At 36.3% G+C, this 21800-nt stretch overlaps 2 protein-coding genes across 6 annotated transcripts; one reads left to right on the forward strand and one right to left on the reverse strand.

The window, feature by feature from the left end:
* Positions 1 to 1617: 1617 nt before the first annotated feature.
* Positions 1618 to 10393, forward strand: LOC132092411 (serine/arginine-rich splicing factor 5-like). 5 transcript variants are annotated; one of them, XM_059498633.1, is made up of 8 exons: positions 1618 to 1777; positions 2018 to 2146; positions 3504 to 3574; positions 3751 to 3873; positions 4373 to 4442; positions 5811 to 5884; positions 5993 to 6100; positions 9744 to 10393. In XM_059498633.1, exons 2-8 carry the CDS (start codon positions 2021 to 2023, stop codon positions 10015 to 10017), a joined length of 846 nt encoding a protein of 281 aa, XP_059354616.1. In that variant the 5' UTR covers positions 1618 to 1777; positions 2018 to 2020; the 3' UTR covers positions 10018 to 10393. The 5 variants fall into 5 exon arrangements, 3 of the variants coding, with proteins under 3 accessions (XP_059354616.1, XP_059354617.1, XP_059354615.1); XM_059498634.1 differs by having other exon boundaries at positions 1646 to 1793; XR_009422223.1 differs by lacking the exons at positions 1618 to 1777; positions 9744 to 10393 and adding exons at positions 1802 to 1941; positions 4767 to 5117 and having other exon boundaries at positions 5993 to 6058.
* Positions 10394 to 11839: 1446 nt separating this feature from the next.
* On the reverse strand, positions 11840 to 20458 carry LOC132092409 (hepatic sodium/bile acid cotransporter-like). Its single transcript, XM_059498631.1, has 6 exons — positions 20347 to 20458; positions 19813 to 20221; positions 14151 to 14355; positions 13033 to 13211; positions 12692 to 12891; positions 11840 to 11996 (listed from the first exon to the last, which is right to left on the reverse strand). The coding sequence occupies exons 2-6, from the start codon at positions 20199 to 20201 to the stop codon at positions 11926 to 11928; spliced, it is 1044 nt and encodes a 347-aa protein (XP_059354614.1). The 5' UTR covers positions 20202 to 20221; positions 20347 to 20458; the 3' UTR covers positions 11840 to 11925.
* Between the last annotated feature and the right edge of the window lie 1342 nt (positions 20459 to 21800).

The raw sequence follows: 21800 nt of genomic DNA on the forward strand, positions 1-21800 counted from the left end.
TAGAAAATGTTATATTTCAAATGGTCATTCATGGATCATAATTATTGCGCATATTATTTAGTACCATGATCTCTTCAAATTAACTAAACAGGACTGAGTTAACATGTAGTACAGTTATTTTATTGGTTAAAAGTTACACTTAATTGTTTAGTCACATTTAACTGCCAAGGAGGAGTATGAGAACATAATGCTGTTCCAGTTTCCAGTATAAAATGCTATTGTAAGGCATAGTCATTAGTCAACGTAGTTATCCATGCATAATCAATGCACTTTAAGTGTTACAAATTACTGGAAATCGCTGCAAATATAATGAAACTGCTGTCTGGCGCAATTAGTACATTTCAAGCATATTGACAAAATGTGTAGTTTAGTACTATTCATAGCTCCATGAACCACGTGACCGCGTGGCGGTGAGATCAAAGCATGCTCTGGTACAGCGAGTTTACTCTGCAATATGCAGTGGGATATACATATAAAATATGTTGCATTATTTGTCTACTAGATAATACCTGAATGGCAAAATGAATGCAGTGTCTTAAAATCCTGTCAAAGCTAAGGATATTCAGTGAAAACATTTGGCGTTGTTCATTGGTCGGGCATCGACCAATAAAATGTCTTCATTCGCACCAAAGCCCCGCCCCCAGCTCTGCTCTCTCACATCTGCATATACAAGTGCACAAGTGAGTTTTGCAACAGAATACCGCAAAAAGAGTAGCAAAAGTCTGAGCGGTAGGATTTGAACTTGTACTTCCAGATCTGAGAGGTTGTAAGTGCCGACTTGACGTTGTGCAGCGAAACTGAAGTAAAGTGCAAAAGTAAATATGTCGTAAAAATGTGTGTATGTCATTTTCTTTGTGTGAATGTCATTCTACACATTTGTGACTATTTATCTACAACTTCCAATTCAAAACACGAGTGTTTTGATCATTGTCTGTGTGTGCAAATTGAAAGATTCAGCTTTTCACATCAGAGCTGTGAGTGTAAATTTTAACTTACAAATACAAATATTAATATGACAAGTTATCACAATCAGATCTTCAACCTCTCGAGTTTTGCTAGTGATTTACCTTTATATTTAGCAATCGAAAAAAACTGTAATGTTGTGCGTTAACGCCATCTAGTGTTCGAGCCATGTACTTCTAGGGGACAGTAGTAAAGGATGTCCGGCTCATTTCCGCATTTCGGTTCTTTTGAACAGTTCTTTAAAAGAACCGTTTCTAAAGCACGATGCAGCTGTTTACCTCATTAAGTGATTACTGTATATTGCAGCCGTAATGCATCTAATTTAAAAGATAAATAGCAGTAAACTATCATGAACAGTCCAGTACGGTTTTTCGGTGAGTCGGACCAAAAAAGGCGGTTTAAATGTGACGGTCTCTGAGAGATTTAGTTGGCGATTATTCAGACTCAATTTGTGAATCGATTCAATTGATTCAGGAAAATTCGGTGCAGTAACATTACATACGCGCCGTTTTATCCAAACCAAGTATTTTATGGTCGGAATAAATGTGGAAAATCTGATTTAAGTTACCACATAAACTACACATTTTGTCTTTTCCACCATTTTCTTAATATGTATATAGCTAAATGGTTTAAATTATTGAGTAATCACAGTAGCATTCATATCTTATCTGCGAGTAGCGCAGCGGTTGTGGTTTCCTGAACTGATCTCAGATCAGCGATGACGTCGCGCCTCGCTCGTTGCTCTGACTCCATTTTGTGTGAGGGGACTGTTTGAACGGGCACGACACATCCAGAGGAAAAACACCAGGTTGAGGTATGTACATAAGACAGTATGTACTTAAGACATCTTCATAATTGCCTGAATTCATCTTATAATGTATGTGTTGTTTAAACGATTATATTTTGTGGAGCGATTCAGCACTTAATGATTTCACTCTGGATGTGGGTCGTGGCCTCGAGCCATTGTTGCAGAGATTTGTATGTGTTTGACAATTGCAGAAAGTCCGTATAATTATATGATGGTTGTTTTAACATGTTTGCTCTTGTTTTGAAGAGAATGAGCGGTTGTCGTATTTTCATCGGTCGATTAAACCCCTCTGCTCGGGAGAAGGACGTCGAGCGGTTCTTCAAGGGTTACGGAAGAATCAGGGACATCGACCTGAAAAGAGGCTTCGGATTTGTAGTACGTTTTGCCTTTTTACAGTTGAACAATATTGTAAAAACATGTTATATGCATGTTCAATTGACTATTAATAACACAAGGGCTGCGTTTCAAAGCCCAGTGAGCTACCTACATAGTGTTATTTGACAGCATTCACCTATGACGATAGACGTCTTTCATTTATATATTTCTATAAAGTGTGTTGTGTACACACAGACACACACAATTCAATTATATATTATTACTATATTTTTTTAATAAACCACCGTTTGGAGGAAGTCTCTTAGAATCACTAGAAGGTTGCATTTGCACACAGTTAAAAACAGTAATATTGATATTTTTACTATTTTAACTTTTCTGTTTTCATATGCTTCAAACTAATTTCAGCAGCCATCATTACCCCAGTCTTCAGTGTCACGTGATTCTTCAGAATTCATTATAATGTAAAAATTTGGTGCTTAAAGGGATAGTTCACCCCAAAAAAATTAAATTGTCATTAATTGCTCACCCTCATGTCGTCCAAACACCTTCGTATAAAGACTTTCGTTCATCTTCGGAACACTACTTAAGATATTTCTGATGAAATCCGAGACCTTTCTGACCCTGCATAGACAGCAATGCAACTGAAACGCTCCCAGGCCCAGAAAGGTAATAAGGCCATTGTTAAAATATTCTCTGACGTCAGTGGTTCAACCATAACATTGAGAAGCTACGATTTTTTTGTGCATAAAGAAAACAAAAAAAAAACTACTTTTTTCAAAAAATTCTTCTCTTCCAGATGAGTCTCCGCCGCCATTCACAAGAGCTTTTTTCTTTACGCTCAAAAACTATTCTCGTAGCTTCTCAACGTTATGGTTGAACCTGTGATGTCACAGAATATTTTAACTATGTCCTTATTACCTTTCTGGGCCTGGGAGCGTTGCATTGCTGTCTATGCAGGGTCAGAAAGCTCTCCACAGTTTAATCAAAAATATCTTAACGGGTTGGAATGACATGAGGATGAGTAATAAATGACAGTATTTTCACTTTTGGGTGAACAATCGCTTTAAGGAACATTTCTGACTTATCCATTTTTGTAGAAACCGTGATTCTTTGTTGTTGTTTTTTTCAGGATTTATTGATGAATAGAAGGTTTAAAAGTTAAAAAGAACAATTTTACTGACCCCAAACTTCTGAACCGTAGTGTATATAATAATATTATAAAATTGCAAACTTGTAAACTGAGCAATTAAGAATTTTTTTTTTTTAAATATTAAATAAGTAATATTAATTGAAAAATGAATTCGGAATAATAAACTCAAGATCAAGACTGGGAACACGACATTAAACCTCTGCAGTATATAATACTCAGATGTAAATCTCGAGTTCTTTCTTGCAGGAATTTGATGATCCGAGAGATGCAGAAGATGCTGTTTATGAGCTTGATGGTAAAGAGCTCTGCAATGAGAGGTATGATCAGTGATTATTTCTACCTTGCTTTCCTCAGTACATATTGTTTCAAAACAGCCTTCATTTCCTCAGTGAGCAGGCTAAAAGCAACAGGGATAAGGGAAATCTGTCTAAGAATGATTAGAGAGAGGAAAAGGAAGATTGAGACTTGTGTCTAAGGGATGTTTTGATTTTAGGGTGACCATTGAACATGCCCGTGTCCGTCTGCGTGGAGGCCGAGGCCGAGGTGGTGCTGGTGGTGGTGGAGGTGGAGGTCGTTTTCCTGGTCGGTATAGTCGTGGCTCCCAGGACAGCCGGAGGTAGGGGTCAATTCTTGTTGAATTTTCAAGTTTTGGTTCAGAAATATTTTTTATTTTTGTGAGAAATTACGTTTTATTCAGCAAGAATGCATTCAATTGATCAAAAAAGCCAGGAAGGACTTTTACATTATCAAAAAAAATTCTAATTTAAATTTCAAGTAAATGCTGTTCTTTTAAAGTGTCTTTTCATCACTGAAGTAATGGCTGAAAATGTAGCTTTGCCATAACAGGAATAAATTGTTTTAAAAATATAATCAAATTGAATTTAATAATATTACACAATATTACTGGTTTTACTGTATTTTTAATAATATAAATCCAGTCTTGGTAAGAAACTTTTCAAAATCTTTTTTTTTTTAAATCTCGTTGACCCCAAAACTATTAAACAATAGTGTATATAAATCTAAAAGGTATGGCATGTTTGCCCAGATAGGGTTGTAAAGTTTAGTCTTATTTCTACATTAGAAATCAAGCCAATAACTTGTGTTTCACCTGTCAGGAATCCTCCACCAATGCGCACAGAGAATCGCCTCATTGTGGAGAATCTGTCATCGAGAGTCAGCTGGCAGGTGAGTCTTCAACAATTTCTTCAACACCAAGTTTTGGTGAGGCAGTTATATTCCCAGTCATTGCAAATGACAAAAAATAAGGCTTTCCTTCATAAATGAATAGAATATGAGCGTTATGATGAGTTATGTAGATAGTTATGTTGATTTTAGTAATTTTTAAATACCCAATTAACTGTAAATCAGTGACAAAAAGTGTCATTCTGAGATTAATTTCAAATTCAAGGTCATATGATAAATACTACTTTAGTGCTAGAGAAGAGGAAATGGTAAGGTTAAGTCACTTTGCCTCTGTTTTAACCAATTGTTCACCCCTCTATTTGCCAGCCTGACTGTTGTGTCGTATGGAAGAGCTCGCTAATGGTGGAGTTAACCCCTACAGGGCCCCTCTCTCTGCTTAAGCCACTCCCATTGTGTCCCACGCCTAGTTGACCTCCATCGATCGCATGAGAGCTGTCTGTGAGTGATGCCCTCTCGCTCTAGAAGCAGCGGCTGCCGCTACAAAGCACAGTTTGTGACGGTGCCGAGCTGAAAGAGAGAGACAGAGAGTGAGAGAGAGGGGCAGAAAGAGAGCGAGAGAAACAGAGAAACAGAGCCAATCTCTGGTATACACAGTCAATCGAGGGGTTCGGTAATTTGAGAGGCTTCGATCGGTATACTCACCCACCCTGGTCCCAGGTATTAGTCTATAATCTCTTCCTCGCTGTTTACGCTCAAGGGGATGGCACAAATAGGGTACGATCGATGGAGTAAAGCCATGTGCTCTACCACACTCTATACACTTTTGTTTTGGTAAGAATGCATCTGCAATGTAAATGTATTTGACATTTTATCAAATGTGGGGCCCTTTTTTAACGAGCTGCTCCACATATTTCCTCTGCTAGTCTTGTATTTCGGGGGTCAGGGAATGTTACAGCGTTGCAAGCCAAAATACCCTTGATTATACGCCACTCCTTTTTTGTTTCAGTGCTCGTTAATTTGGTCTGACAAGACAGAAGTCTTTGTGTTTAGAAGCCAGGGTTGGCCTCACAAAGCTTTGAATAGAGATTTCTAAGACCATGAAATGGGGCTGATTCACTCCTTTACAACACATGTTGTGATTTCAAAGGTGTCAGGTGCTTTTTGCAGTTCTTTCGTCTGATTACTAATCCAAACTGTTACCCTACACAGACCCTGTACCTTTTGTTGGTATCCGTGTGCTGAAATGTTCTTCAGCCTAATTTGATTGTTTGTATTGAAGCATATTGAACATGGTCCAGGCTTGAGCATGAGCTGAGAGATTCTCAGACCCCAACTATGATAGTTCAGTTACTGTGATACTGCATAAAACGTATACTTAGCTAACTCTAAATGCTGGTGTACTGTGTGTAGGATTTGAAGGATTTCATGAGACAGGCTGGAGAGGTTACTTTTGCAGATGCCCATCGGCCAAAGCTTAATGAGGGGTGAGCTAGCTCTTTTCTTTCCTGTTACTCTCCCTGCAGAACTATTTTAGCATGAATCTCTGTTGATACTGTACTGCTGTTTTGTGTAATGCTTTTATCTTTCTACAGTGTGGTTGAGTTTGCTTCTCATAGTGATCTAAAAAATGCCCTTGAGAAGTTGTCTGGGAAGGAGATCAATGGAAGGAAAATCAAACTTGTTGAGGCAGCCAGGAAAAAGTGAGTTATTCTTGGTTTTGGCTGTCTGTTAAGGTTTAAAGTTTCTAATATGTGTATGTGTTGTTAATGACAAATGTAAAATATACAGTAGGGTTGTGCCGATAGACGATAGTATCGTGTATCGATTAGGGCTGGGACAACGCGTCGAGGTCATCGATGACGTCGACGCAAAAAATACGTTGACGCAAAATATGCGCATCGATTCGTCGACCTGTTTTTATTTCTCTAAAAAACGTTTGCAAAACGTTTACCTTATAAGCGCTTAATATACGCGATGGCCGGATCAACATTCTGTCCAACGTTATACAACCAATCTAGGGGTTTTTCTGCATTGATCTTTTTTTTTGGCGGCTGTCAAAGCCTTATTTGATCGGTGAGTGACAGTGACAGGGCGCGTACGAGAGAGAGCCCCGGCTGCACGCGCACTCACAGTCTTCAAACTACACGAGCGCTTCTTGCTCTCTCCCCCCCTTGTCCATATTAACCAAAATCATTAGACACGATAGAAAAAGGGAGGACCGCCAAAGTTTCACGTGGAGCATTCTGAGATTTTTTTTCTCCATGACAGGCTGCTGGCTCCCACTGTTAATTTTTTTTTTTTTTTTTGTAAAAGCACTCTCTGTATTAGCTTAAAGCCCTCAAGTTTACATTTACATACTGTATTCTTTCAATTGCTCTAAACAAGTATTTTTGGGGTGACCTTTTTTATTGAATACTAGACATCAAGTTGTTGTTGTTTTCATCTGAAAGAACTTCTTTTTTCAGTAAGCTAGGCCCTATGTGTTCAGTAAGCTTGTTTCAGTAAGCTATGCGTTTTCAAGGTTTTATTGAATTCTTAGTCAGTCTTTTATTTTGTAATTTTAAGAGCAATAAACATATATTGCAATGTTAAGGAATTTGTTTTTTTTTTCATTCAGATATGTAAATCAACATGTATAAATTGTTAGTAGTCAATTAATGGGGAGATAATCGAAATCAAATCGGCCTGAAAAATTAATCGTTAGATTAATCGATGCATCGGAAAAAATAATCGCTAGATTAATCGTTTAAAAAATAATCGTTTATCCCAGCCCTAGTATCGATGATAGTCAGAGATATCAAGGATAGCAGATTTCTCTGTCGCTAGTCAAGACAATATTAGGCTCATTCTCCTATTAATGTATTAAATTATAATAATAATAATAACTATTATTTTTATTAGGGCAGCCTATTTTAATTTGCCTATCAAACTGCCCAGCTATTTCACTTCAGCACCGCATTTCACACACGCGCGTGCACACAAAAGAGGATTAGAGCCTGTAGTCGGTGAAGAAGTTGTAACGCTTTGACTCGGAAAACTCGTTAAATCCATGAAATGAAAGAGATTGAAAACAAGGAGTTGGTGTCCCACACATTTAATGGCTGATAAACGACAACACGCTCTTATCATTCATGAGAGATTAACTCTTTCTTGGCATTACAAATAAAGTAAAGACAGAATAAAATCAAGGCGGCAGAGCGAATTTAACATCCATAGTGCCTCTCACGTAGTCCTTCTCTTAAAGACTGTTCATTTAACTTATAACACTAACTATGTGGTGATGATTTAGGACTATGTGAGAACCACTATGGATAAGTTTGCTCTGCTGCCTTATTTTCATGCACAGCGCACCATAATGTGATGCATGCAAAATACATAGTTTTGGCCGTTACAAAGTCAATTGCACTTTAACAAGGAATCTGAACAGCCTATATATGTGCAATATTTTAAATGAGCCCTTACTAACTGAGTTTATTGGCACAGTTATGTTAGAGTGCATCTCATTCTTGTTTCTGTGGCGGTGCGTCGGTCTCGTCTCGCACGGTCCGGATCGCTGTATGACTGATCAGTTAAATTTAACTTTACTTCAAATATATGAACTTACCTATTTTCAATACTTTATATTTAACGTGTTCGTTTATTTCCAATACTAGTTTTAAACTGTTGGTCTTTAAAAGAAATCTACTATTGATTTTCACCGTTGACTGATTTAGCAAAACATTTAGACTGATGCGGCAAATTTGTCACAGGACGCTCGATATGACAGTTGCGTCCGACTATATATGAACTAGCTGTTATAAATACTGTATTTTTATATTTAACGTTAATTTATCAGTAAGTATAAGAAAGTATATTTTTAGATTACTGGTGATTCCATAGGCTCTGTCTGTTTAAAACACCAAATAGTTATGATATGACAAGAACAAAGAGTCTCTCTCTCTCTCTCACTCTCTTGCCCATGCACAATAATATCATGTATTGTCAATCTCACAGGCTGACGATATGACGATTTAAAAAATGACCATATCGCCCAACACTAATATACAGTATAAAACATGAATATATAATGTTTAATGAAAAACAATATTATAATTCTGTGTGCATATATATATATATATATATATAAAAGGGCTGGTAATTTAACACATTAATTATTTAATTATGGAGAAAAATGTAAAAATTCTGAACGCATTTGACGCACTTGCCCTTGCCCAGACCTATGTGGATCATCTACCATTTCATACAGTCGATTACTGTTATTTTAGACAGTGTTGTCTGTTTTGCTCAATTTTGCCAACCAGAAGATAAAGACAAAGCAGAACTGTCATTTCATTTTTTTTAATCCACGTTTTGAATGAATTTGGTGAACCATTTGGCTCGTTGAACCATTGGCCATAGTCGTGTTGACTTTGAAGTGGCGCTGCACAGACCGTTCGGTGTATGACATCAAAGTAATGTGAGAGCAATTCAAAAGCACAAGGAGTCGTCTGCTCTCTAAACCTTTGCGGTACTTTGATGTCACACACCGATCGGTCTGATGGTGATGACCCAATTCAAGTTGAACAAGCCTAATAATTTAATGAACCATTCATAATGAACCATTTACTTCACTCCTGAATGAATCAGTTATAGTTCACCAAAAATGACAATTCTGTCATCATTTACTTACATGGTCTAAAAGAGTAGGCTATATGTAATTAATTTGATCAAACAAAAATATTTCTTGCTGAACCTACTTTTTTTTTTGTAATCTGTTTGATGCTTTACACAACAATGACCTTAAATTATCTAAAATTTCTACAAATTTGATATGCAATAATTTGATTAATCATCACATCATGTAATTAATTAGATTAAAATTTTTAATCTCTTACAAGCTCTAATATATATATATATATATATCCTTTTTTTTTTACAAATAAATATTTTTTTAATATGATTAAATTTATCAAAAGTCACAGTAAACGCATGACAAAGAAATTCTACATATACATTTTCTTATGGACTTTCTAATCAGCAAAAAACCCTGTCAAAAAAAGTTTTCACAAAAGTATCAACTGTTTTCAACATTGATAATAATAAATGCTTCTTGGGCACCAAATCGGCATATTTGAATGATATCTGAAGGATCATGTGACTCTGAAGACCATCACATATTAAATCTTAAAATATAAATATTTTAATCGTTTAATAGTTTAAATTGTGATGACTATTTCACAATATTACAGTTTTATTATATTTTTCGAGCATAAAAGACTACTTTCAACCCTTAACTTTTGATTGTTAATATTGACAGACTGATTGATTGATTGATTGATTAATTGCTTTTCTCTTGTCCTGTAGATCCAGAACTCGGTCTCGTTCAAATAGCTCATCCCGTTCTCGTTCCAGAGGGCGCTCCACATCACGTTCTCGTAGCCGTTCCCGTTCCCGTTCTCGTTCCCGTTCCCGTTCCCACAGCCCCAAATCACATAACCGCTCCAGAAGTCGGTCCCGTTCGACCAGTGCTTCTCCTGTGCGGCCCAAAGAAGCACCTCGTGCTGAATCAGCATCACCACCGACTCCAGCGCAGCGCCCCCCACCGTCCCGTTCCCCGTCTGCTGACAGTCGTCATTAGACGCCGCTTCTCTGTTTGCTGAGGGATGCGTCTGTAGTCAAGCACTGCAAGAGGCTGAAGTTAGCAATATTGTCCCATGTTTGACCAGTTTTGGTTCCGAAAGTGGAGGAACAGCCTCTCTCCATGCCATGAGTTTCACAGCACAGCCTCTGTTGCTAGTTTGAAGGTATTTGACAGGAGAGTGATTTAAATCAGGAATATACTACTATTTTGGGTGTTTTGTTGAAGTTTATATCTCAAATGGGTATTTTGTGGTTATTTTTATCAATACATAAAGAGTGAAGTTTGATGTTGAGGCAGTCTTTAATTGTTTAAATATATTCATGGACAAGCCAGTAAATGTGATTTGTTTTCAGAAAGTTTGACTCTTTGTTTTGTGTTAAAAACATTTAACTAGGGCTTTATGAATAATACATAGAATGAATAATGGCAGACAACAAATGAGTGTTTATTGCTTCATAAGGCTGATGATAACATGAATTTCAAATGCAAAGAACTGCCACAAATGTGCACAAACAAAGTGAGGCCAGAACAGCTATTTCATATCCAACAAATAAAGTAAAATTAAGTTTCTAATACTTTGTAGTCATTTTACAAAACGACCTGTGCTGTTTGGGCCAGCTAACCCTTTTTTTTTTACTTCATGAATGTATGTGAATTGTTCGTAATGTGGATGCTTGAATTATAATCTAATAAATATCAAAGTTCCCTCTGCACTGCATGAAAAAAAAATTAGATCTTTGTCACATTTGTGAACCCTGCATCATATACAAACCTATTCATATGTATGTGTTTAATTTCTCGTTCTGGAGACACGTTTCAATGTTGCATTTGTATGAGTAAACTATGCTTTTTTTTGCAATGGATGTTTTCTTTTATTTAACAAAACCGGATGAGATTTTAATATGGCGCATTTCTGATCATCCTTTTTATTATTCCGGTATTATGAGTATGTAAAAATCAGACAATGTCAGGTTTTGACTGGATATGTTTTGATGCATATGCTACCTTTCTGTACCATGACACTGTTAAAAATGAATAAATGAAAAGCTGTTAGAAATGAGGTTGGCCATTTTCCAAAATAAAAATCATATAATCTGAACCCGTAAAGACAATATTGCAAAACTAGCCTAAATCAAAAATGCATTACAATGCATTACTCAGTGTTCAAATAAAACCGTAATGGTTTCTTAATGCAGTGTCTAATTGTATGTGGTTGCACAACAGCATAAAAGTGACTGCTTTTTCAGTAGCCTTAAAACTGGAGTCAGTTGCATAAAGTTAACATAGCCACTAATGTTATGACTGTGTGTCTTAAAGGAATAGTTCACCCAAACATTAAAATTCTGTCATCATTCACTCGCCCTCATGTCGTTCCAAACCTGTATGAGTTGCTTTCTTATATTGAACAAAAAAGAAGATATTTTGAAGATTGCTGGTAATCAAACAGTTGGTGGTTCCTATTGACTTTTTTTTTCCTACTATGGAAATTATTATATTATTTTTCTTTTGGGCCAATCTTCCTTTTTGTAAATGACTTTAAAAAGTCATGACCAGTCTTATCAGATTACTAACTTTTTAAGATCAGTCTTTTATGCGACCAGCCCCAGGTGCCATATTTTTTATGTAATATTCTTGATTTTATAAAACTAATCAATGTGTTTCTAAGCCATAAAAAACTAATTTAACAGAATACATTTTAAAAAATTTAAAAAAAAAAATTTAAAAAAAAGTTAATACCTTTATTCAAACAATACATTTGTACAGTACAGTTAAATGTTTTTATACTCTGTACTGACTATTCAGCATTATACATATGTTGATCATTCCCTATGGTCACAGGATCCATGGTACTTTGGTCCCATATTCCTTGAGTCCATTTTGAGCTTTCTAAGCACTATGGGGTCCTCAGATATCACTGTTAGAGGGTCCATTAGTTTCTTCAGCTGCTCTTTCCACTGCTGTGTACTCTTTAATTTCTATGTAAATTGATACAATATATTAATCATTTAAAAATATAAATACTTATTTAGGTTGTTAGGTAAGTAGAATTTTACAAAATGGAAATTGGCTGAAATTGACTAATTATTAGGCCTCTCAAGAACAAATTTGGAAAAATTTAGCATTCCATTGCTTGTTCATCAATGGATCCTCTGCAGTGAATGGGTGCCGTAAGAATGAGAGTTTAAACGGCTGATAAAAAACATCGCAATAATCCATCACTCCAGGCTATCAGTTAACATCTTATGGAGTAAAAAGGTGTGTTTGTAATAAACTAATTAATTTTAATTTCAAATTGTCGCTTCCAATACAAGTTCTATATCTATATTCCTTTCTCCAAAAAAATATGTACAGATCAACCACCACTTACAAGTGAAAGCAGCCCAAAATAGTTCTAAAACTATATATATTTTAGTGGATTTTGAGGCATTAATCGATGGATTGGAGTCATGTGGATCCCTTGTGGAATATTTGTGAAGTTTTTATCGACTGTTTGGACTCTCATTCTGACAGCAATTCATTCACTGCAGAGGATCCACTGGTGAGCACATTATGTAATGCTAAATTTCTCCAAATTTGTTTTGATAAAGAAAGCAAAACTCATCTACATCTTGGATGGCCTGAGTGCAAGTCCATTTTTAGCATTTCATAACAGTTTATAGAGTTCATGTACCTTGTTGGGATGGTCTCAGTCTCTGATAGCATCTGAACAGGACTATGAAGATAAGGGCCTCGACTATCTGGAACACAATGTAGATGACCGGGAAGAAATACAGCTGACCAATGAGCTCAGCAGAAAAGGCCACCTTCAGGATTGTGGTACACAGCTGGATGTTCTGACAACCCACCTCCATAGAAACAGTCCGTCTGCAACTGAGGACCAAAGGACACAAGTGAACATGATAACGAAAACTGCACAGTGACTGAACAAGAAATCAATTTGGTTGATTATCTTGTGAATGGATTTGCATCTAAGCCAGATACACTACACTTCTATACAGCGGACATACATACGGTGCATTCATCCTGAACAGAATGGACAGGATATATCCACATATGAATCCAGTCAATGGCATCAATGCAGCTGTGGCTATAAGTTGAGGAGACAGCACTGTGAAAATCTTTCCTCCATCAGACATACCAGCAAGAACCCCAATGACAACACATGAGATCAGCAGGAGCGATAACCCAACCTACAAACCAGCAGAAAAATAAATGCAGAACATGCTTATAATTGTTGGCATGTAGCCAGAGCATTTATACTTTACATTAAACAGTTTGCTTTGCGTGGTTGAGCAGCTTTCCAGAGTGTTGATATAATATTATATTCACAACATGGCAGAATTAACAGATTATTTTTTTACTCAAGAAATTCACATTTTACAAATTGGGAGTTTGGAAAGTGCCTAAATTCTTTGTAACCTAATCTCGTAATTACAGTAATTCTGTGTAAACCTGTGTTTTTGAGTCTCGGGTCTGTTTATGGTGGGGATTTTTTCACCGAATCTTTCTGTACTTTACATTGTTTACATTGTCTATAACTGAATCATTTACTCAAGTGCTTTTTCAAAGACACCGATTCATTCAAAAACTAAACACCACTACTATGCTGGAGTGCATTTCCTAAAACCAACTATTGTTGCAATCCATCATTACCAATAGTGCAATGGAATTTGTTACCATGATTATCCAACAATGTTTCTGGGAAGCGCACCCCTGGTCTGAGTCATGGTTTTGTTTTGGCTTTGCTTAAAAAATAGAATCAAACAGAAACTGAAATGATGTCTATTTACATCTAAGTCAGAGGTCACGTTTACCACTGTTCAGCAGATTTCACAACAGGTTCGATTTGGTCACGCAGATTCACCCTGTTAACTAACAGAAAGCTGCTTGTTAGTGACTTCTGTGTAAGCTGTGATTCATACATCACTACACTATGATTGGTATGTGGTCAAGTTTGTACAAGAGCGGAATTTGCATGGGGAACTTGTTTGCCCTCACGCAAAACCATCACATAGAAATGATTTTGCAGAGTAATCGTAAATGTGTCCTCGCCTTTACTCTGCTAAAGTCATTATTGAACTGTTGAATAAAAGGAGTAACATATATTCCATACATGAATTTACACACACCTTGGTGATGATCTTAGAATACTGGGGCACTCTGTAGTTGATCAAGATCCCAATACAGCAGGGCACCAGGATCATAATCAGGGTAAAAATGATGTAAGTGAAAGGAACAAACTGTGCCAGGTTTGAGAAACCCTGGCTGTACAGGTAGAGCAGGAGTGGCATCATACCCAATCCCAGTGCTGTGGAACAAGTAGTCATCACAATACTAAGAGGAAAAAATAGATAAAAATAATTAGATACTCTATGTAACCATATTTTCATTAGTGCCCTGTGTTAGAGAAATGCAGATAAAGCACTAGACAAACTTGAATATATACTTAACTCATGTATCACATCAGGTGTCATTCACCATAGTAAACAATACATTTTCAAGATGCCAAAATCCTGCACAGCCGATAGATGTAAAAACCACCAGGATTTTAATTCCCGAAGAAACGGCATAACATTTTACAGGAGAAAATGCGAGAGTGGGGTGGAACCATATACGTAAGGATTGTGGCATCTTCGAATATTCATTGATAATTATGGTGAATGACGTCAAGTTGACCCTTCCAGTATGGCGGACAGCTTGTGTATAGGCGGCCCATGGAAACAGTTGCTTATGAGGAATCTACGTATACATATCAATGCTTATACCATGGTCATTTGCCACTCTTGACCAGTTAAAGTTGTTAATGACTTTTGCAGCCCAATATTTGACCGGAAGGGTTAAAATGACAGAGAAAGGGACATGACAGCTGTGTTTGTTACCTGGACGATTACAAGGGCCCAATGAGGGAGAGGGGGCACAGAACTCTATTTTTACCCAGGGGGTTGTCAACAAGTTTCTGTGCTCCTGAATGTTTCTTTGTGTGCGCAGAAAACTGTGTGTGTGTGCATCAGTTACAGCAGTGCATTCATATAGAACAGTGATTAAACTGACTTTTTAACTACCTGTGCATTAAATGGTTTTAATGCATATCTACTAGCCAATCAGAATTGAGATTTCAGACAAACCATGGTATAAATTACATTATACTACGGGGCTGTTTAATGCTTGAATCTGATTGGCTGACGAATGATCTGAGGTGTGCAATTATTTTCTGGGAAACGCATGACGAGCATATTTCAAGACAGCTCTCCTGACTGCATTACAGTTCTATATCACTTCGCATAGTTTTACACAAAAGGTGTTGTCAGCGCTGCCCTGGCGATTTTATCAGTTAGCCTATATAGTGTATCAACTTAAAGGCCACACATGACATTTCTCACTAGCTCTTTAGAGATACAAAGAGGTAAGTTAGCCTAATTCACACAAGCTTTCTCTCTCTCTTTGTGTGTCTCTGTCTCTCTCGCTCTCTTTCTAATAACTTAATTAATAACTGCATTAGAATGCTATCAACGGCTCAAGCCCTTCGTTACCAGCTTTAAAATAACGTTTTGGAACTAGCAAAAAAAAGCCATTGGATGAGATGTGGAAGAAATAATCCTACTCACAATAGCGATTACAAAAACCAGACGAATCCCTTTAAATATATCTTCTGATCGATGTCTTGAGGACTGGGTTGAAACTGTAGTATAAGCGGAATAATTTACTCTGTGTCGTTGAATTATTAGAAAAATAACGCACACCCGAGGTGTTGATGTGGCCACAACGTAAAGTGGAGTCAATTATTACTTAATGCACACAAGTACTCAAATTACTGATTGATTCATTGTTCACGGTTGAACAAAGATATTCTGCTATAACCGATCTAGGATTTTTATCAGTCTTATTAAAGTTACCATTATTACCCTATCACTTCATAACATATTATTCATAGATTATGCATATAGCATAGATAGAGGGCTATTGTTTAAATTTTTTCTCAAAAAGCAATTTAATTAAGTTTTAACTAGAGGAAATAATGAAATCAACTGTAATTATTTAGTTTTCAAAAAATAAATAAATAAATAAATACTGTAGACTATAGTTTTAACAAATCAAACTCAACTTTTTTGATCTTTAGTGATTTGTAATGGACCTTTTTCACATTTCCGGGTTTCTCAGCAGCAGAAGACCTCATAGTATTGGGAGACTACCACTAATATATATATTTTTGCATTCTCATTTGCTAAAAAAGCAAAAAAAATAAACTCCATATTAGTGTTTTTCTATGACTTTCAAAAAAAGGGAAAACAGAGAGAGACTGATTACAGCAGTCAGTAGAGAGAACAATGTCAAATTTATAATCAGTCCCATATATGTCAAAAATATTATTAATTAAATTTAACACATTTTAATTAAGTAGAAATAATCATTCAAAATGAGTAGAATAACATGAAAAAATAAAGTAAAATTGACACAAAAATATTGATTTCATTGGACAAAAAAACACTATGCTAAAGAATACTATTGCCCCGTTTCCACCGCAGGAACTTTACCCAGGAACTAGGGACTTTGGCCTGGTACTCGGTGTGTTTCCACCGCAGGAACCAGGAACTAAATCAAGTTCTGGGTAAAAAAATGTCACGTACGGTGATACAAGAAACGAGGAGAGATCCAAATGCAGGTAAGAGATTTATTTAAAGGGCAAATCCAAAGGGGTAAACAGTCCAGGCAGGGTCAAAACCAGAAAATCCAATAACAAGAACACACGGAAAGAGCAGACTAAGAACTGTATCTCACATACAACAAGAACTCCGTGACAAAGACTCAGACAGACCAGGTATAAATACACAAAAGGACAATGGGGAAACAGGAGACAGGTGGGGAACAATCAATTAACTAAACAAGGAGGAAGGTGACCAAATAAGGAGACAGGAAGTGATAATATGATAAACACCGTGGGAACTGAGGACACCTAGTGGAAACCCAGGGAACACAACCCAGACACTGTGACAAAAAATGCCCCTCAGAAAGTCCCTGCTGGCGAGGTGGTACTTTTTCAAAGTTCCGGAACTTTCGGGGGCGGGACTTGGGCGCTAAACATCCTGATTGGTTGAGTTCAACCACCATTTATTCGGATCAACATTTTCAAAATATTACTGTTATTGTGTCATGAAATGTAATTTTAAAAGTATTTCAGGAGAGAATGTAGTTGTTTAAAACTCAAATCTGTGGTTTATTTGTAAAGAAAGCGCCTATTTAAAAATGTGTTTCGCCGATCTCAGAGAGGGTGAACTCCACTCGATCAGCGGGAGCTCAGTGATCATCTATCCGCCAAAAAGCAGCCTCACCTCGGCTAGACCTTCTGATATGTGCCGCTGGCTCTGATGTCTCTTTAGTGGTTAAACATAAAATATAATTCAGCTGCGGGGTAAATCTAACAGGTTATCTTTGGTCTGTATTCAATATATCTATATGTTAAAATGAAAATAAAAAAGGCAAATTTATATAATATTTCGTTTCATTGTAATGGCTGTATATATACACATATCCCTGAACTAAGTACATTTCTGCAGCTGTTATTATGTTTAAATGAAAACGAAAGGAGGCAGTGGTATTTGATATCCTATTTCGTTTTATTGTAAATATACAGAGAGGAAAATAGCAGTAACCATGGTCAGCTGACTGAAGTTATCAAGTACACTGCTGTTTACAGATTTACCGGACTTGCGTCGTCGCGGACATCACACTCCCGAGACGAATGCACAAAGTCTGAACTACCGAGGAGGATGCACATCCAAAATCAGCGTACTTTGTACTGAGAAACACGTGCAGACCTACGTCACCAGTCTATTTGTCTAAGCTTCCCGGTACTTTACACCGCGGTGGAAACGCAGAAAGCAACAGGTCTGGGGGGAAAAAAGTTCCTGGGAAAAAAAGTTCCCGGTACAAATGTTCCGGGTAATTTCGGTGGAAACGCGGCATATGTTATGCATGCCAGGCCAGTAGTTGGCGATCATGAAACACCCTTCGAAAACATTATATGCATGCACATGACATCAGCCTTTTTACAAATTCACATTTTTGTTGCTTACATAAATATTATACAGGCATCATGTTCAAAAGGCTGCGTCTTAAGGCCCCCAAAACAGAGTTATTGAAGACACCTAAAGTTCACAAACAGAATCAAAGGGTAAATTATTGGTTACCATTATAGTGGTCAGTGTTTGCTTTAGTTGTGCTCTTGACCCTTGATGTTTTAATATTACACTTTTTTTTACATTGTAACTCAGTTATAACAGCTAAACAAGCTAAGAAAAAAGATGATCAGGTGGTGTTGGTTATGCTTTAACATAACCTTTGTTTTACCTGAATATCTGAACTCATTCAGAGCCTGATCTCTGAGTTAAATTAACATTCATTATAGCAGCCCTGTGATTCAACAATAAAAGGCCTGGAATTTTCAGTGTAAATCTAGAGTTTAAGAATTCTGATTGAGAGAGTGGAACTTTCTTTTGGCACACAGTGACATCAAGAAACAGCATATGAATCTCAAGAATGGTGACAAACAGCATATCCAGACGAACTGTAAGAATCACAAAACTAGCTACTATAGAATTGTTTCTCATAATTTATTCATGCCGCAAAGCATGATGGGAGCCATAAATGAGTTTTGATTGGTGGCACCCAGAATGCAGTGCAACATGCTTTTTGATGGTCCCCATTGTTGTGGTTCTCAGTCTGATTCTTGATGTATGTGTGCCTAAATGAAAATACTTTTTTTGAACAAGGTTTTGATCAGAGGTGCTTCTAAGAATTTCTCAGATAATGCTGAAAACACCAAAACTAATATTGTACAACCACAGGACACCCGTCATTGATAAGACACATCCAACTCAGAAACCCAGATCAAATGATGATGCAAAAAACAAATAACACCATCTGGTCTCATTTCCTTCTTGGCTTGTCTAGCTGCTGTATCACAACTAGCAACCAAGAAAAATATGTTTTTAAGGGTCAAGTAAACACTGACCACTACAATGGTAAGCAAATTATTATTATTTTTCCTTCAGTGATTCTGTTCGTGAACTTTAGGTGTCTTCAATAATTCTGTTTTGGGGGCCTTACAACCTTTTGAACATGCTGCCTTTATCATATGCAAGCAACAAAAATGTGAATATATAAAAAGGCTGATGTCATGTGCAAGCATATAATGTTTTCAAAGGGTGTTTCATGATCGCCAACTACTGGCCTGGCATGCATGACATAGTATTCTTTAGCATAGCGTTTTTTCTTTTTTTTTTTTTTTTTATCCAATGAAATCAATATTTTTGTGTAAATTTTACTTAATGTTTTCATGTTATTCTACTATTTTTGAATGGTTAATTCTACTTAATTAAAATGTGTTAAATTTAATTAATAATATTGCTTGTAAATTTTTGACACAATTTTATTGAATAAATATAGAGAATCACTTTTTACAGTGTAGATGCTGTATTAGAAATACCCTTGCATTAGTGTTAACTTAATTTGATGCAAAGGTGATATAATACAAAGTAGGCTTATAGTGTTATAAATGTACTTTTTTTTAATGAACATACAAAAACCTCTGGAGGATTTACAATGCTGATGACCGCTGAAATGCATCATCACAGTATTGTGAAAAGGGTCCAATTGCCCCAGCTATTCAAAAGGAAATCCATAGATCGTTGAAATGTTCTTGCATTGTTTGCAACAAATAATCTCAGTAAGGTGAAGCTCATCATTTTCTTTATTAGTCTACTATTGGTCAGTATTAATTGGCTAAAGAATTACCTGAGGTTCATGTCTCCCTGGAGAGCCAGAGCAAAGATGTTGGAGAGGTTTCCTCCCGGACAGCACCCACAAATTAACACAGATATGCTCTCCATAGAACCCAACTGAAACAGCTTTGCAAAGCAGAAGGCTGTGAGGGGCATTATACCATATTGAGCCCCAACTGCAATTGCCACCCCTTTGGGTTTGATGAGATAACTCTTGATTTTTGAGATTTCCATTGTGCATCCAAGAGACACCATGGTGATAAAAAGAATAACAATTAACACCAAGCGGATAACAAGGTCCGCATTGACACTGACTGCAGAGTCATTTGAGGTGGTGTTGTTTATATTCCTTTCAAAGCTTGAAAAATTGGATTCGATGGTTGAATTTGCAGTGACCACCATTTTCGAAATGTTTTCAAAAACTGTGAGATAGAAGTGAGAGAGAGTTCAAGTGTCAAAAACGTTCATGTAATCCAAGAAATAACAACAAATGCTTAAGTTATTTTAAGTATATATGTTTTTGTAGAAAAATCAATCTCAAGCCTACCTTTGCTTCATGCAGTGCTTCGGTGACTGTATGGAATCTTCTCAGAAAGCCAGTGAACAAGTCAGAGAAAAACAGAGGTTTCCTGTCGGTCCTCCAATCTGGCACAGGTTTTTTTTTTTTTTACGCTGGTTTGTTCCTTAACCCTTTATGGGCTAAGCTATGTAGAACTTCATTTTTAAACACATTTACATTTAATATCACAGTGTAGTCATTTCTGAATACTGACAGTTGTACACACCTCAAAACAATGTACACTAGTAGGAACATAACAGCATAACAACAGAATTCTGTTTCTTCACACAGTTGTTACAAACAAAACCGAAGATAATTGAACATTTTCTCATTTTCAAAATTACATTTTTAACACAAATATGCTTTTTTGGTCATTTTTCATACATGTCTCCTTTCATATATTTTTCCTACGCTAAGAAATTAATCATAACAATTTAATTAATTAATACTAATTTGAATATTTTCATAAGTATCACAACCATTGGAACAAGTTCAGCAACATGTAATGCAAATTGATAATTTCCTTTATAAGTTACTAAATAGAAATGTACAAGTTATAGTGTTCATTGCCAAGTTTCAGAGCTGAAATTTGTGCAAGCTGTGATTCTCATGTTCTTTGCAACCCACTTCAGGTAACCACATCCTACACAACACAACACTCACAAAATGCCAATGGAAGAATCATGTTTCCAGATTTACAATAACATGTCTTGACATTTTCCAATAATCATCCAGTTAGTCAACATCTAACAACTAAACAACTCAAGTTTTTATGTAAGTTTGCTCTTTCTGGACAAAAGGCTAGGCTATCTCAGCATGATATCAGTGTTTCTACTCTAAAAAAACACTGAGTTCAAAACAACCCAATTTGGGCAGAGCAAATGTTGGGTTAATTTTACCCAGCAAATTGGGTTGCTTATTTGACCCAGCATATAAAAATTTATTTTAACTATATTAGTCTACTTGTTTATGTATTTTGTTTTACTTCATGCATGACTTACTGTAATGTTTACAGATTAACTTGAATCCTCTAAACCTTTATTAAATACTCCACACAACCACTGGTTTACATTATACTTTCCTTTATTCATATAACATTTTATATCGATTTTAAAGGTGTTGTATGACATTGCTAAAAAGAACATTATTTTGTCTATTTGGTGTAATGCATTGTGTTAATGCGGTTTAAGGTATAATAATATTTTTAAAAAACTTTATTTTCCACATGCTGTACATTATTGCTGCTTTATGCTTTGCCTTTTTGAAACCCGTTGATTTTTACAAAGCTCATTGGTCTGAAAAGTAAGGTGTTTCTAGGATGGAAATGGAACATTAAACTGATAATATATACGATTTCCTATAAAACAAAAGGCAATTAAAAAAAGAGAAAGTCTTTAAACACTTTAATATTTTTATATAAATCTGTATTAATATATAGCCCC

The sequence above is a fragment of the Carassius carassius genome, chromosome 18 (assembly GCF_963082965.1).
Source record: "Carassius carassius chromosome 18, fCarCar2.1, whole genome shotgun sequence".
Lineage (NCBI taxonomy): Eukaryota > Metazoa > Chordata > Actinopteri > Cypriniformes > Cyprinidae > Carassius > Carassius carassius.

Bases quoted from the DNA above. Each gene is read 5' to 3' on its own strand.
- LOC132092411 (XM_059498632.1), top strand. From the start codon at position 1,843: ATGTGTTGTTTAAACGATTATATTTTGTGGAGCGATTCAGCACTTAAT. The intron at 3,575-3,750 runs GTATGATCAGTG...TTTTGATTTTAG, and splicing joins AAAGAGCTCTGCAATGAGAG to GGTGACCATTGAACATGCCC. The intron at 5,885-5,992 runs GTGAGCTAGCTC...ATCTTTCTACAG, and splicing joins CGGCCAAAGCTTAATGAGGG to TGTGGTTGAGTTTGCTTCTC.
- LOC132092409 (XM_059498631.1), bottom strand. From the start codon at position 20,201: ATGGTGGTCACTGCAAATTCAACCATCGAATCCAATTTTTCAAGCTTT. The intron at 13,212-14,150 runs GTGTGTGTAAAT...GCTGGTTTGTAG, and splicing joins ATTCTAAGATCATCACCAAG to GTTGGGTTATCGCTCCTGCT. The intron at 12,892-13,032 runs GTATGTATGTCC...TTTGGTCCTCAG, and splicing joins CTGTTCAGGATGAATGCACC to TTGCAGACGGACTGTTTCTA.